This window comes from Neovison vison, chromosome 9 (assembly GCF_020171115.1).
Source record: "Neovison vison isolate M4711 chromosome 9, ASM_NN_V1, whole genome shotgun sequence".
Taxonomy (NCBI): Eukaryota; Metazoa; Chordata; class Mammalia; order Carnivora; family Mustelidae; genus Neogale; species Neogale vison.
Window position 1 is genome coordinate 6,054,659 of NC_058099.1, and position 12,964 is coordinate 6,067,622.

The 12,964-nt window shown below is 51.2% G+C and overlaps 1 protein-coding gene across 5 annotated transcripts in view; it reads right to left on the reverse strand.

Moving 5' to 3' along the window:
* USP20 (ubiquitin specific peptidase 20) overlaps positions 1-12,964 on the reverse strand; it is a 39,858-nt gene that overhangs the window by 23,881 nt on the left and 3,013 nt on the right. For 3 of the 5 annotated variants that reach the window (XM_044264696.1, XM_044264694.1, XM_044264698.1), the window contains exons 2-4: positions 10,066-10,147; positions 4,352-4,462; positions 3,136-3,232 (exon numbers count right to left, since the gene is read on the reverse strand). In XM_044264696.1, coding sequence (XP_044120631.1) covers positions 3,136-3,216 — 81 coding nt within the window. In that variant the 5' untranslated portion in view covers positions 3,217-3,232; positions 4,352-4,462; positions 10,066-10,147. Of the gene's footprint in view, positions 1-3,135; positions 3,233-4,351; positions 4,463-9,940; positions 10,034-10,065; positions 10,148-12,964 lie in introns of those variants that run through there. The other 2 variants (XM_044264697.1, XM_044264695.1) reach the window with 2 other exon arrangements.

The window sequence follows — 12,964 nt, forward strand, 5'->3', positions numbered from 1 at the left end:
CGTGACTTCCCAGCACCTAGCACAAACTGCAACGTGGCTACGTCTGAGGTCCCCAGAAAACACCGAGGTTTCTGGTCTTCCAGGTGACAGAGCCTGTCCATCAGTATCTCCCCTTCTTGCTTCAGTAACAAAACGCACGGATTTGGGCTGAGCACATGGCCAGCCGACTGCAGACTGTTTCTCAGCCCCCACTGGGGTCACGGGGCTCAGTTCTCGTCAATGAGATGACAGCGAAAGTGATACGTGCCGCTTTGGGGCTGTGCACCCCCCTATTTCCTTCTCCTCCTTCCCCCCGGCTGGAATGTAGGTGCAAGGGCAGGAGCGCAGGCAAGCACCTTGGACTCAGATGAAAGTCATCCTACCTAGCTCTGAACAATTCGGTGAGATAAAGAAATGTCTATCTCATTTAAGATAGTGTATTTCAGGGTCTCTTCGTTACAACTTAAAATGTGCCCTACATAAGCCTGTGTGCACACGTCTAGAACAGCAGTTCCCAGCTAAGCCTCCACAATGCCCAAGGGACCTCTGTCTTCTAAGTGGATTCTGAGGGCCAGTTACAACAAGGGGCTCAGTCAGAGCGAGGGGGCTACGTACTGAAGAGGACCGGGCTCAGTTCGTCACACATGGCTCCGTGCAGACCTCCCTCGGACAGATGATCAACTGAGGCTCAGAGGTCCCGCCGTGCTTCGGAGCAGGCTTGGGACGGGGAAGCCGGGGAGCCGGGGCTGGAAAGCAGGCCTCCCCCCACCACGCTCCCTCAGGAACATCTCATTCGCACGAAACCCAGTTTGTGGCCGTGTCTAAACTCGTTGTTCCGCGTCAGGCTGAGGTTAAGCAGGCTGGAACTGGGGTCCGCAGCCCGACTGGGACTCCCACGGGGGGTGCTGCGGCCAGCCCGGGGAGGTGTCGGCAGCTCTGGACCTTCCCGAATTTGCCATCTCTTTTGTGTTTTCCTGATTTCACAATTCACTTCCTTCGTCTGGGGCTTCCTCTTGCTTTCAATCATTGGGATGACAAAAGTGTCCCAGGCTTTTAAGTAGGCTCTGAGTCCACGTGGGGATCGAACACAGCTCTGCCGTCCCGAGTCACGTGCTCTCCCGACTGAGCCGGCCGGGTGCCCAGGACGCTTGTTTTAACAGTGCAGACGATGCATACATGTTACACACAGTCTGAAGTAGAGGATTACCGTAAAGTAAATCTATGTGCCAGAATAATCGGAAACAGGTCCCTCCACATTTTCTACTGATACAAAAGCATATGCATACTCTTGGGGAAGGTGCGGCTTTAGGAAAGATCAGATCATACTGTACATGTTTCTCCAACACACGCTTCTGCCACCTTTTTGTGGTCACTGTCCCGAGTCTGGACACGGACATCACACCGCGTCCCCCGCAATGGTCACACGGGCCCCGCGCCGTGGGCGCAGCGCAACTGACCCCGTTCCCTCCTGATGAATACGCAGAGCGCCGCCAGCTCCTCCTCTGGCGCGTGCTGCTCTGGGAACACGGCTGTACTCGTGTCTCTGCGACTGGTACTTACCTCGCTGCTGGACAAATTCCCCGAAGGGACAGGAATGCCGACCCAGCCCCACCACGCGTGTGGTCTCCTTCCCTCCATCGCCGTCAGCTCTGAGCCCACCCGCCTGCGGCTTCTCTGGCAGACGAAAACGCTCTCACCCCGCCCCCTCAGCAATCGCCCCGACTGCTCGTGAGGTTAAGCATCTTCTCTGAGGAGTCTCGGCCATCTGCATCTCCTACAACCCGCCTGACCTGTTCATAGCCCTCCCCCTTCTGGTGCTCTAAAACAATCGTTTCCGTTTGTAGGGCCCGGGATGCTCAGGGCAGGGTGGACGGCATGCTCCCCGAAACACGGGCCCGAGACAGATGCACCTCCAAAAGGCTGCTGTGCCCCAGCCCGGATCTGCCCTCCTTGCTCGCCAGTTTGAGCGAGATGCCCCTCTTCCTGCCTCCTCTGGAGGAAACTCCCCCCGTCCGTCCGTCTGCCTCGTTTATTCCTCCGTGCAGAGCCCGGGGTCAGGGCAGATGCACCGCAGCCTCGCTCGGCCCCTCCTCCAGACCACAGAGAAGCGAAACTACTTCAGAAGAAGCCGCAGGTACTGAGAGCGCGGATCCCTCCCACGGGCCCAGGCTAAGCTCAGGCCAAAGGCCAGCCAGGACTGCTGCTAACGGGGAGGCTGAGGGACCAGCATCAGGTGCCCGGAAAGAAGAGCCGGACCCGAGTCTGGGAATCTGACCCCAGACCCACTCCCAGGAGTGCGCCCTCCGCACGCTCTGCCCCGCGCCCAGCAGCACTCCCCCGGGGCCACTCATCCCAGCATCACATTGGCCACATCTAAGAGCCAGGCCACCACCCACAGACGCTGAGTCCTGCAGCCCATACGAGACACCAGGCAAGGCCAGGGCCAAGAGCGAGAAAACTGTCGAGGTACCAGGGCTGAAAGAGCTCTGGGACAGGCTGTCTGGTGAACAGAGCAAGTTACAACAGCGTCTGCAGTAATGCTACCTTTTAGGGAACGCAGAGGAAAATGAAAAGCATATTTGCATAAAGAAACTCTGAAAAGGTCCAGAAAAAACTCCTATAAGTGGTGCCCTAAAGGGGGGAAGGGGAGGGTGAGCATGGGGGGGGGGGACTTCTTGAGGTTGGTATTTTCATGTTGTTTGATTTTGAACCACAGGAAAGTATTACACAGATTCAAAACATTTTTCCAGACAAAGACACATCCTCCCCACTCAGAGAGGCCCACCATCTCTCACTGTGGGCTCCCCCAGGGCCCTCCTCGGGTCACATGAGTCAAAATCTCCGTGGGCTCTCAAGCATGCTCCACGCCCTGCCCTGAGAAGGCTCTGGGCACCTGCGCCAGCCTCTAATGCGCAGAGCATTAGCGGCTCCCAGATGGAGTGAGCTAAGTACTAATTAATGGCCATTAGGATGCACCCCCCCCCTCCCCTCCCCCCAGAAGGCCTCCCGAACAGACGCCAGGCCCTCCATTTACACAAAAGCCTAAGCACAGATTGTCGGGAAGCCAGTTCTTCCACTGCCTTTGGAAACATCTGCATCTCAGGAACGCAGGGCCCCTGGGAGTGGCTGCCAGCCTTGGAAGGTCTAATGCTTTACCTTAGATTTGAACACCAAGTCCTCCTTGGTCACCTCCCCTATGGAGTCAAGGTGAGGGCAAAGGTCCCTGGAGTCCCCCATTCTGGCCTGGGCTCACCTATGAGAAAATGCAGGGAGACTGGGTTAACAGCAGCCGCTGAGGGAGGGAAGCATGGGCTACTGGCTCAGTGCACAACTTTGGTCTCGGGCCCTGGCTCTGCCACAAATCAGGTGGTGACTCGGGGAAGCTACTTAACTGCTCTGAGCCTCACTGGCCTTCTCTGAGAACTGGGCATGATGGTAATATTGACCCCAGTGGGTTGCTCAAGGACTCACAAATGGGCATGTGTAAAACTGGTAAATTGTGAGTAAGCTCTGTGGGGTGTGCCGCCGTCAGCTCTACCGGCTGCGACACCATCCTGCAGATACACCAAAGATGTGGTACCACTGGGGGAAGCTGCGTGACATTTGTGGCAATGTCCTGTGAGTTACAATTATTTCCAAAGAAAATGTCAAAAAAGAAATACCTGAATTTGCCTCAGCCACCCAAATTTTGGCAGAAATCGCACCCAGGAATCCGACTATTGATTCTAGCTCCAAACTGTTGCCAAAAAAGTCCAAACCAACCAGAGATGACGCGGAGCCCAGGTGGCTGGATCAACAGCAGAGGCTGCGCGTCCTGCCGAGGGAGGCGGACCCCCGCTCTCCCAGAAGGCCCCAGCCACAGCTGCTGTTCCCGGCGGCTGCTAAGGTTCCAGGTAACACCCGAAGTAGTCTCCGGGCATTACTTCACTGCAAACTGCCCCAGCCATCTCCCAGGCAGCTGTGATTAAGCCCCATTTTATAGATTAGGAAACAGAGGTTCCTCCTTCTCTTGGGTCTCACAGAAAGGAGTGCGGGAGCCAAGGCTAATGCCCAAGCTGGTTGGACCCGCGAGGCCCCGCCTGTGGTCTCTCTCTCCACCTTGGGAAAGTGCAAACACACGCAGAAGCAGACGGAACTGCGCGGCTCACTCCCACGGACCATCTCCTAGCTTCACCCAACCTCCCCCTTCCTTTCGGCAGCAGAGCCCACATACCCTATCATTTCATCTCAGCATGTTCTTCTAGAAGATAAGGACTTGAAAAAAGAAAAAAAGACATAACCACAATTCCCTTATTTCACCTAAAAGACTTCCCTCCTGGGTCCAGGTTTCCGGCCCCCGCCCCTCCCCCAGACAGGGAGGCTGCGGGCCTACCTCTGTGTAGAGCGCCACCCCCAGGAAGCAGCTGACATCCGCATTCTCCGTGGACAGCCGGCAGTGGTGGGCCGCGCCTGCTGGGGTGAGCGTGGGCCTCCAGCAGGGAACCTGGAGTGGGGAACAAACCAATGGACGTCATGCAGCTCTGTTATTTCAAAATCACTCTTTGCGCTGACCAGAGGCTGAAAATAGGCCCGAATTCCTCCGGAGGAGGGCAAGTGAATTTTTGAACATTTGAGGCATCCACGGGCTGGACAGGCTCCTCAGTCCATTCACAGGGACAGTGAAAACACACCAGTCCCAGGGTAGCTCGAGAAGGCTTGTGCAGAGCTGGCAAATAGGACCCGCCCCTCTTTGGGGGTGCTGGACCCTTCACTAGCCACTGCTGGGCATCATCTCTGTGATCCCTGAGAGCAGAGACCTTCGAGGGTCTGTAAGAGAGGGCCACGGGCCTCCCCAACTAATGCTCCCTCTGGCTGCCACTGCCCGTTAACCCTCTGGACAGAAGGCTCAGCTGCTTCCACAAATGCCCCTGGGACCCTCAGATCATCCTTGGTGCCTCCCGAGGATCCTGTGCTGCTCAGAACCCCCAACCCCCAAGTCTTGAGCAACCCCAAGCGAGAGGCCCAACTAAGTCCATCCAAGTGTCGCCACTGCCCCCCTTGCCCTGCCGGGCCACAGTCTCCCAGATGCGGGCAGTATGAAGAGGGAGAGGCAGTTAGAAGCTAACATTTAAAATGGCCACATGACAATGACGAGCTCAAGGTTCTAAATTCCAAGCCGCTTCACTCAAAGACAGATTTTTAGGTTTTGTGTTGTTTGTTTGTTTATTAGTTTTTTTCATTTCCACAAGGTCAAGTACACCCGGCTGACAAGCTACAATACGGTGAGGACACTGGGGAGAGCGGGGAGGAAGTGTCTTTGGTGTGGGGCCCGTCTCTCCAGCTGGATGGCAGAGCCGGCTTATGAGCCTGATGCCCAATACCACGAGTGGTGTCCAGGACAAGGATGACAGTGATGGGTCCATCCGGATGCACACATGCAATCAGACTACTTAAGTTCCTCCAACTTGAGATAGGGGAAAGAAAAATAAAAAAGAGCCCTGTGGCTAACAACCCTTCATGTACCCTCACTGCCCCTGTTTTATAGAAGACACAGAGCTGGAGTTTAGTACCTCCAGGACTGAGCCAAGGTCAACCCTCAGCTAGTCAGTCCTTGCGTGGGTCCTTGATCAGACTGGTACAGAGCCAAGCTCTGAATCAGGGCTTGACGAACCTTGTCTATAAAGTATTAGGCAGTAAATGATTTAGGCTTTGTGCGCCGTGTCTATCTTGATCACATATTCTTTGTATTTTTTTTCTTTTTTTTTCGTACAATGTACTAAAACTCTTCTTCAAGAAAAATTCTTAGCTCCAGGGCTCGGCAAAATAACCCAGGCCTGCTGCCAGAGTTTTGCTGCCTCCTCTTCTAAATCAGTGCGCTGCTGGGGCCTCACCAAAATAGGCCCAGACCACTGACATTCCCCACCTCACTGCACACAAATCACCAGTTTAAATGAGGCAGATAGCAAAGAAGAGTCCAGAGGTTTAACGGGGCTCCAGATTTTTTCTAGGTAAGTAATCAGAGTATGTGCAAAGACAGAATGACAAAGGTATGTGCTGTTTATAATGGGGGGAACCTAAGGAAACAGCAATAGCCATTGGACAAATAATGACACAACCAGACTCTGTTGTACATTGCAACCACTAAAAATGTATATATTGAATCTTCCTATCCATGAAATTAGATTAGATCTAAATATATAGGAGAGATAAACCATGTTCATGGATTGGCGTACTCAATATTAAGATATCCATTCTGAGAAGCTCTGCCACTCTGGCCTCTGCAAAGGTCTTAGGACATGGAAGGTGTTCGTTATACGAGGAAGCATGGAAAAAACTGAACTTTTTTCAAAATTAAATACTTTTCTCTTCAAAAGATGCTGTTAGGGGAATGAAAAAGCAAGCTACAGTCTGGGAGAAAATGTTCACTGTACGTGTATCTAACAAATATCCATGATATATGAAGAACTCTTACAATCCAGAGAAGAGTAAACTGCCCAGTTTTGTGAAACAGAAGGACAGAGCAGGTACTATACCAGGTAAGAACGGCCAACAGGCACACAAAAGCATGCTCAGTGTCCTCTGCAGAGAACACCTCACAGCACCGAGGACATCCAGAAATAATAGAATCTTTAACACCAGGTGTTGCTGAGGATGTGAAAGAATCTGCCTGTATTGATAGGACTGTAAAATAGTATCAAAAGCTGGAAAAGAGCCAGGCAGCTTCCTACAAAGTCAAGCTTACACTTATCCCATGACCCTGCAATTCCACCATTGGCTATTTGCCCAGGAGACGTGAAAACACGCCTCCACACCAAGACTTGTACGCAAACATTCGCAGCAGCTTTAGACGGCACAGGCCCAAACTGCAAAGACTTCCCAGTGTCCAACTGCAGGAGACTGAAGCTAACGGACATCATATTCATCTAACGGGACACTACTCGAAATCAAAAAGAACCCTGGATATGCACAGCAACGTGGGTCAATTCCAGACACATTAAGTTGAGCAAAGAAGTCAGATACAGAAGAGTCCATATTCTAGGATTCTCTTTGAAACAGACAAAACTAACCGAAGGTGTTGGAAATTGGGTCAGTGGTTGCCTGGGGAGGAGGCTGAGGCTATACTGTTAAGACGCCCAGAGGGAAGGGTCCGTGGTGTTGTAATGTTCTAGATCTTGACTGAGATGGGATTTAGCCACGGCTCTGTACCTCTCCAATTTCAGGAACTACTTCCTTAAAGCGCATGCCTTTTACTGTATATAAATTATAGCTCAACAGAGTTAACTAAAAGCCCTTTATTATTTTAAAGATTCTATCTTATTTTTAAGTAGACTCCATGCCCAACGTGAGGCTTGAACTCATGACCCTGAGATTAAGACCCACATATTCTACCAAAAGAGCCAGCCAGGTGCCCCTAAAAGATTTTATTTTATTTTAAAGTAATCTCTACACCATGTGGGGCTCGAACACACAACCCTGAGATCAAAACCTGAGCTGAGACCAAGAGCCGGACACTCAACTGAGCCACCCGGGTGTCCCCCACAATAAACAATACACCCCAAAGCATTGAAAGCAGGGACTTGAATAAATATTCCTACACCTGTGTTCACAGCAGCACTATTCATAAGAACCAAAGGAGGAAGCACCCCGAGGGTCCATCGAAAGACACATGAATAGACAAAATGTGCTCTATCCATACAACAGAATGTTATTCAGCCTTAAAAAAGGAAGAAAATTCTGACTCATGCTACAACAAAGATGAACCTGGAGGACATTACACTGGGTAAAAATAAGCCAGACACAAAGAAGATAAATACTATATGTTTCCACTTCTATGAGCTACCTAAGGTAATCCAATCCATAGAGACAGAAAGTAGAATGATGGTTCCCAGGGAGAGGGAGGGGTCACTTGTTAATGGGGATAAAGTTTCAGTTTGGGAAGAAGGGAAAGTTCTGGAGATGGAGGGGCTGACACCTGCACAACAGTGTAAATGTGCTTAGTGCCCCCGAGCCCCACACCGAAGATGATTAAGGTGCTTCATTTTATATGCATTTTAATGAAATTTCAAAATAAGATTTTCAAAAATAAATAAAAATTTCAGAAGTTGCAGAGAGAGAGAAAGAGAAGATGACACTGTTAAAAAGAAATTTTAAAGTGGGGGTAGGGGGCTGAGAGAAATAAGTCAATCAGAGGAAGATAATTATCACATGATCTCTCTGATATGAGGCATGAGAGGAGTGGGGGTAGGGAGGGAAAAAATGGGACAAGATCGGGGCGCCTGGGTGGCTCAGTGGGTTAAGCCGCTGCCTTCGGCTTGGGTCATGATCTCAGGGTCGTGGGATCGAGTCCCACATCAGGCTCTCTGCTCAGCACGGAGCCTGCTTCCCTCTCTCTCTCTGCCTGCCTCTCTGTCTACTTGTGATCTCTCTTTGTCAAATAAATAAATAAAATCTTTAAAATTAAAAAAAAATGGGGCGCCTGGGTGGCTCAGTGGGTTAAGCCGCTGCCTTCGGCTCAGGTCATGATCTCAGGGTCCTGGGATCGAGTCCCGCATCGGGCTCTCTGCTCGGCAGGGAGCCTGCTTCCCTCTCTCTCTCTCTCTGCCTGCCTCTCTGTCTACTTGTGATTTCTCTCTGTCAAATTAATAAATAAAATCTTTAAAAAAAAAATTTAAAAAAATGGAACAAGATGGGATCAGGAGGGAAACAAACCATAAGAAACTCTTAATCCAGGAAACAACAAACTAAGGTTTGGTGTGGGGGGGGGGAACAGGGTGGCTGGGTTATGGACATTGGGAGGGTATGTGCTATGGTGAGTGCTGTGAATGTGTAAGCCTGATGATTCCCAGACCTGTACTCCTGGGGCTAATAATACATTATATGTTAATTAAAAAAACAAAAAGAAAGGAATGGGGGTAGGGGGCACCTAGGTGGCTCAGTTGGTTAACCATCCGACTTTTGATCTCAGCTCAGGTCTTAATCTTGAGGTACAAGTTCCCTGTTGGGCTCTATGCTGGGTGTGGATCCCACCTTAAATAAACAAACAAACAAAGTGGAGGGAGGGGCAGGGAATGACAAAGAATTGAAATCTATAATGAAGAAAGATACTTGTCCCCCTTGGGCCCTCCCATGCTATCCACTGTCACTGTCCTCTCTCCACTTCACTGCCCCTGACTGGGAAAGGCACCTGTCGGTCACCCTGCTGAATGCAGACCCACCCGGCCCCACCATCCTCTCTCTAAGGGAAGGCCCTCTGTCCATCCTGGTCCATATTTGGCATGGTCTGTAATCATGTGGGTCATTTACCTGGTTTTTCTGGCTAATGTCTATTCCCTCTCAAGAATGTAAGCCCCGTTCCGTTGTGTTCACTGCTCTATCCCAAATACCCAGAATGGCAACTGGAACAGTGACTTCCAGTACACAAAGCTGTAGGGTGCCTGGGTGGCTCAGTGGGTTAAAGCCTCTGCCTTCAGCTCAGGTCATGATCTTGGGGTCCTGGGCTCGAGCCGCGCATCGGGCTCTCTGCTCAGCAGGGAGCCTGCTTCCTCCTCTCTCTCTGCCTGCTTCTCTGCCTACTTGTGATCTCTGTCAAATAAATAAATAAAATCTTTTTTAAAAAAGTACATAAAGCTATAAAACACTATCACAGGAAAATTCCATTTTGGTAAACTAATCTCACTTTGTGCCTACAACAACGATGTTATCATCATTCCCGGGAGGATGGGATCAAGTGATTTGTGTTCCCTCTGTTGCTTGCTTGCATTTCAACAATGAACTGGTGTTGCTTTTGTTAATACATGTCCTGATAGGTTACGGGTTTTTATCTTTAAAGTTTCCAAAATAAAAAGAACGAATGTCTGGCCTCTTTGGTACTTAAGGTGTCCCTCCTGGGCCCTGGTTTTTCCCCAGATCCCTGCCAGGGCACTGAAGGAGCATGACTCTACCCCTGGGGGGTCCCCAGACCCTCAGGGTGTGAATAGGACACCTGAGGTCCCTATTAGAGAGGGGGTAGCACGTGAGTCGTGAGTCGTCCCAGAAGCTCCGAGAGAGGAAGTGCCTCTGCGGCTGAGTGGCTTGGACAGCTGACCTTCCAGCATGTGACTCACTCACTTGAAGATCTGCTCTTAAGGCTTTTGCTTTTGTCTCACTAAATCCCGTGCTGGGTTAAAATTTTCATCTCCTTCCACCAACCCTGTAAATAGAAAAAGGCTTTTTGTGTGGTTTCAATACAATTAATACACACGTCTGTAGAAGCTGAACATGGACAAACACAAAATGGCATAATGGTCACCTGTGATGATCTTTGGGGCAGGGGAAGAAGATGGCTACTGTGTTAGTAAGTCCTGCTCCCCTGTAGGAAGGTCTAACTTACAAAATGAAACCAGAATATAACAGAGTTTGCACACAAGGTTTTTCTGTTTATATCATGTACATTTCTCCTGTCACTAAACTTCTTTGCAACAACTTCATGTCTGATGGTTAATCTCCCACATACAATGTAAGCTACACCTTACTTCGCCACTTCCCTACTCTCAGACGCTTAGGCTGTTTATGTGTGTGTGTGGCCATTATCAATAAGGCAGTGAGAAATATTCGGAAATATAAATCTTTGACTACATCTTTGACCCAGGAAAAATTACTAGGTCAAAATGTATGTGCTCGCCAGGACGCCTGGGGGGCTCTGTGGGTTAAGCCGCTGCCTTCGGCTCAGGTCGTGATCCCAGGGTCTTGGGATCGAGTCCTGCATCGGGTTCCTTCCTCGGCGGGGAGCCTGCTTCTCTCATTGCCTCTGCCTGCCTCTCTGCCTGCTTGTGTGTACTCTCTCTCTCTCTATCTCCGGCAAATAAATAAAATCTTAAAAAAAAAAATGTATGTGGTCGAGGCTCTGGATACACATTGACCAGTTTCCCTCTAGATCCACTACATAAATGTATCTGCCTACCAGCAGTTGTATAAGCATGCCCAACATAGTAAGTTTGAGGTTTACTAACACTTTTTTCCCCAAAGTTGATGTTTAAAAACATCAGTTTGTAGGAAGGGCAAAGTTGAGCGGGAGCACTGTAAACTTTGGGTGTTTACTCTTCTGCACGCAGGACCTGAGATGTCAGAAGTGCCTGGTCTACGAGATTGGCACTCTGCTTATCTCCGCTGCCTACAAGCTTTCACTTCGTTTTATCTTGATACCCAACTGGCCTGACTTGGGGTAATGGAACACAAGCCAGGTTTGGGGCCTGGCCTCACGGGGCACAGAGGCCTGCATTTCAACCCCAGGGTAGCTATAGGTAGCCACCAGGGATGGGATCATTACAAGCGGCAGCCGCCTTCTCCTGCTCTTACCGGTGGTCAACTGCTTCACATACGTTAGCTCTGGGCCTGACCCTAATTCCGGAAGGAAATGAGACAGTGAGCCCTATGTTCGGCCCCTTGCTGGTCCCTCGCAAGCTGTGTGTCTTTAGATAAATCAGTTGCCCCTCAGTTTCCGCATCCATGAAATGGGGACAAAGAAGGCAACCAGTATTACCGGAGGGCGCAGGGAGACAACGCATAAGGAGATTTAGCATTCTGATCATGTGGACTTCCAGGGTGGCTCAGAGTCTGCATTTCCGGGCAAAGCAAGGACGCTCAGAAACGTTCTGGGCTATAATTTGTGTTACTGGCCATGTTTTATAGATCAGGGTACTGAGACGGGTAGGAATGTGAGTCATACGCCCAAGGGTGCCCTCCATCAGCTTCTCAGCCGGGGCTCTGGGGCCCAGGACAGTGCTGACTCTGACCAGGTGATATGCCCAGGGCTTCTCCTACACTCTTCACGTCAGGAAAGCTGTTTCTCATCTTAGGGAGGAAGAACAGAGGTCCAGACACAGGAAGCCATTTGCCCAAGACGGTACAGCGAGGAGGCGACACAGCGAGGAAGGAGCCAGGCTGCATCTGCCTTCACAGCGCTTCCCACCCTTGCCTCTGTGCAAATAGTTGGAGTGCACACAGCAGGCACTTAATAAAGACTGAAAGGGCAGGAAACCTATGCTGCAGAGGGAGCTGGCTCCCAGGAACAGGCCCTCTGGGAGTCGCTGTGCTGCTGGGAGTCAGCAAGTCATCTCCCCCTCCCGACTGGCCAGGCCAGCCTCCTCTCCTGGGGCAGAGAAAGCTGGGGGAGGGAGGCCCTGGCAGGTCTGGCCCAGAGCCCACCCACTGCAGGCCCCGGGCGAGGCTTCCGAGAGGGTTCAGCCGCAGGAGGGCTGGCACTGGGACCTGCAGCAAGGAAGGGGGAAAGTACCCCCAGGCAGGCAGCCCATCTGGGCCTGGCATCAGCTGCTCAGACCAGGCCTAGGATGCCCATTACTCATCATTTTCCTGGCAGTTCTGGCCACCTACTCCTCCCAGCTAAGAGGCCAGTTCCTAAGGATGGGAGACGGGATGCTGCCAAGCCCCTGCCAACACAGAGACCTGCCATGACTTATTACACCAGCCATCCCACACACCTGCCCACACCCCTCCATAATCCTCTGGCTCTCAGAGCATGATCCCTTGCCCTCCCTCCTGCCCTCTTCTCTCCATCCTACTTCCGAGCAACAACATTTCCCCTAAAGCCCAAATTCATCCCGCCTGTCAACCCCGTCTTAATTCCCCAAGAATCCAAAGACCTCCTGACTCCCAAGCAGAACCCTCAGCTTCCTCCTGCCCTGACATGTCTTGCTTGCCCCACACCTCCGTTCTCCCACATCTCCAGTTCTAACCGACCTCACTGAATCCTTACCACCCTCCTGGAGGGCCAGCAACAACTGGGAGCTAAACCCATCTCCGCTTCCATCACTAAAGGAGGAAAGGCTGAGACTCAGAGAGGTGGAGTAACTGGCTCGAGGTCACACACCTGCTGAGCCCCTGACCCAGAACTTGAACTTGGGACTGCCCACCCAGAAAGTGCTCTGAACTCTCAGCGCCACAGTCTTCCCAGCAGCCCCGAGTAGGTATCACCTCTACTCCTCCAAACCAAACACCCACATTCGGAGGG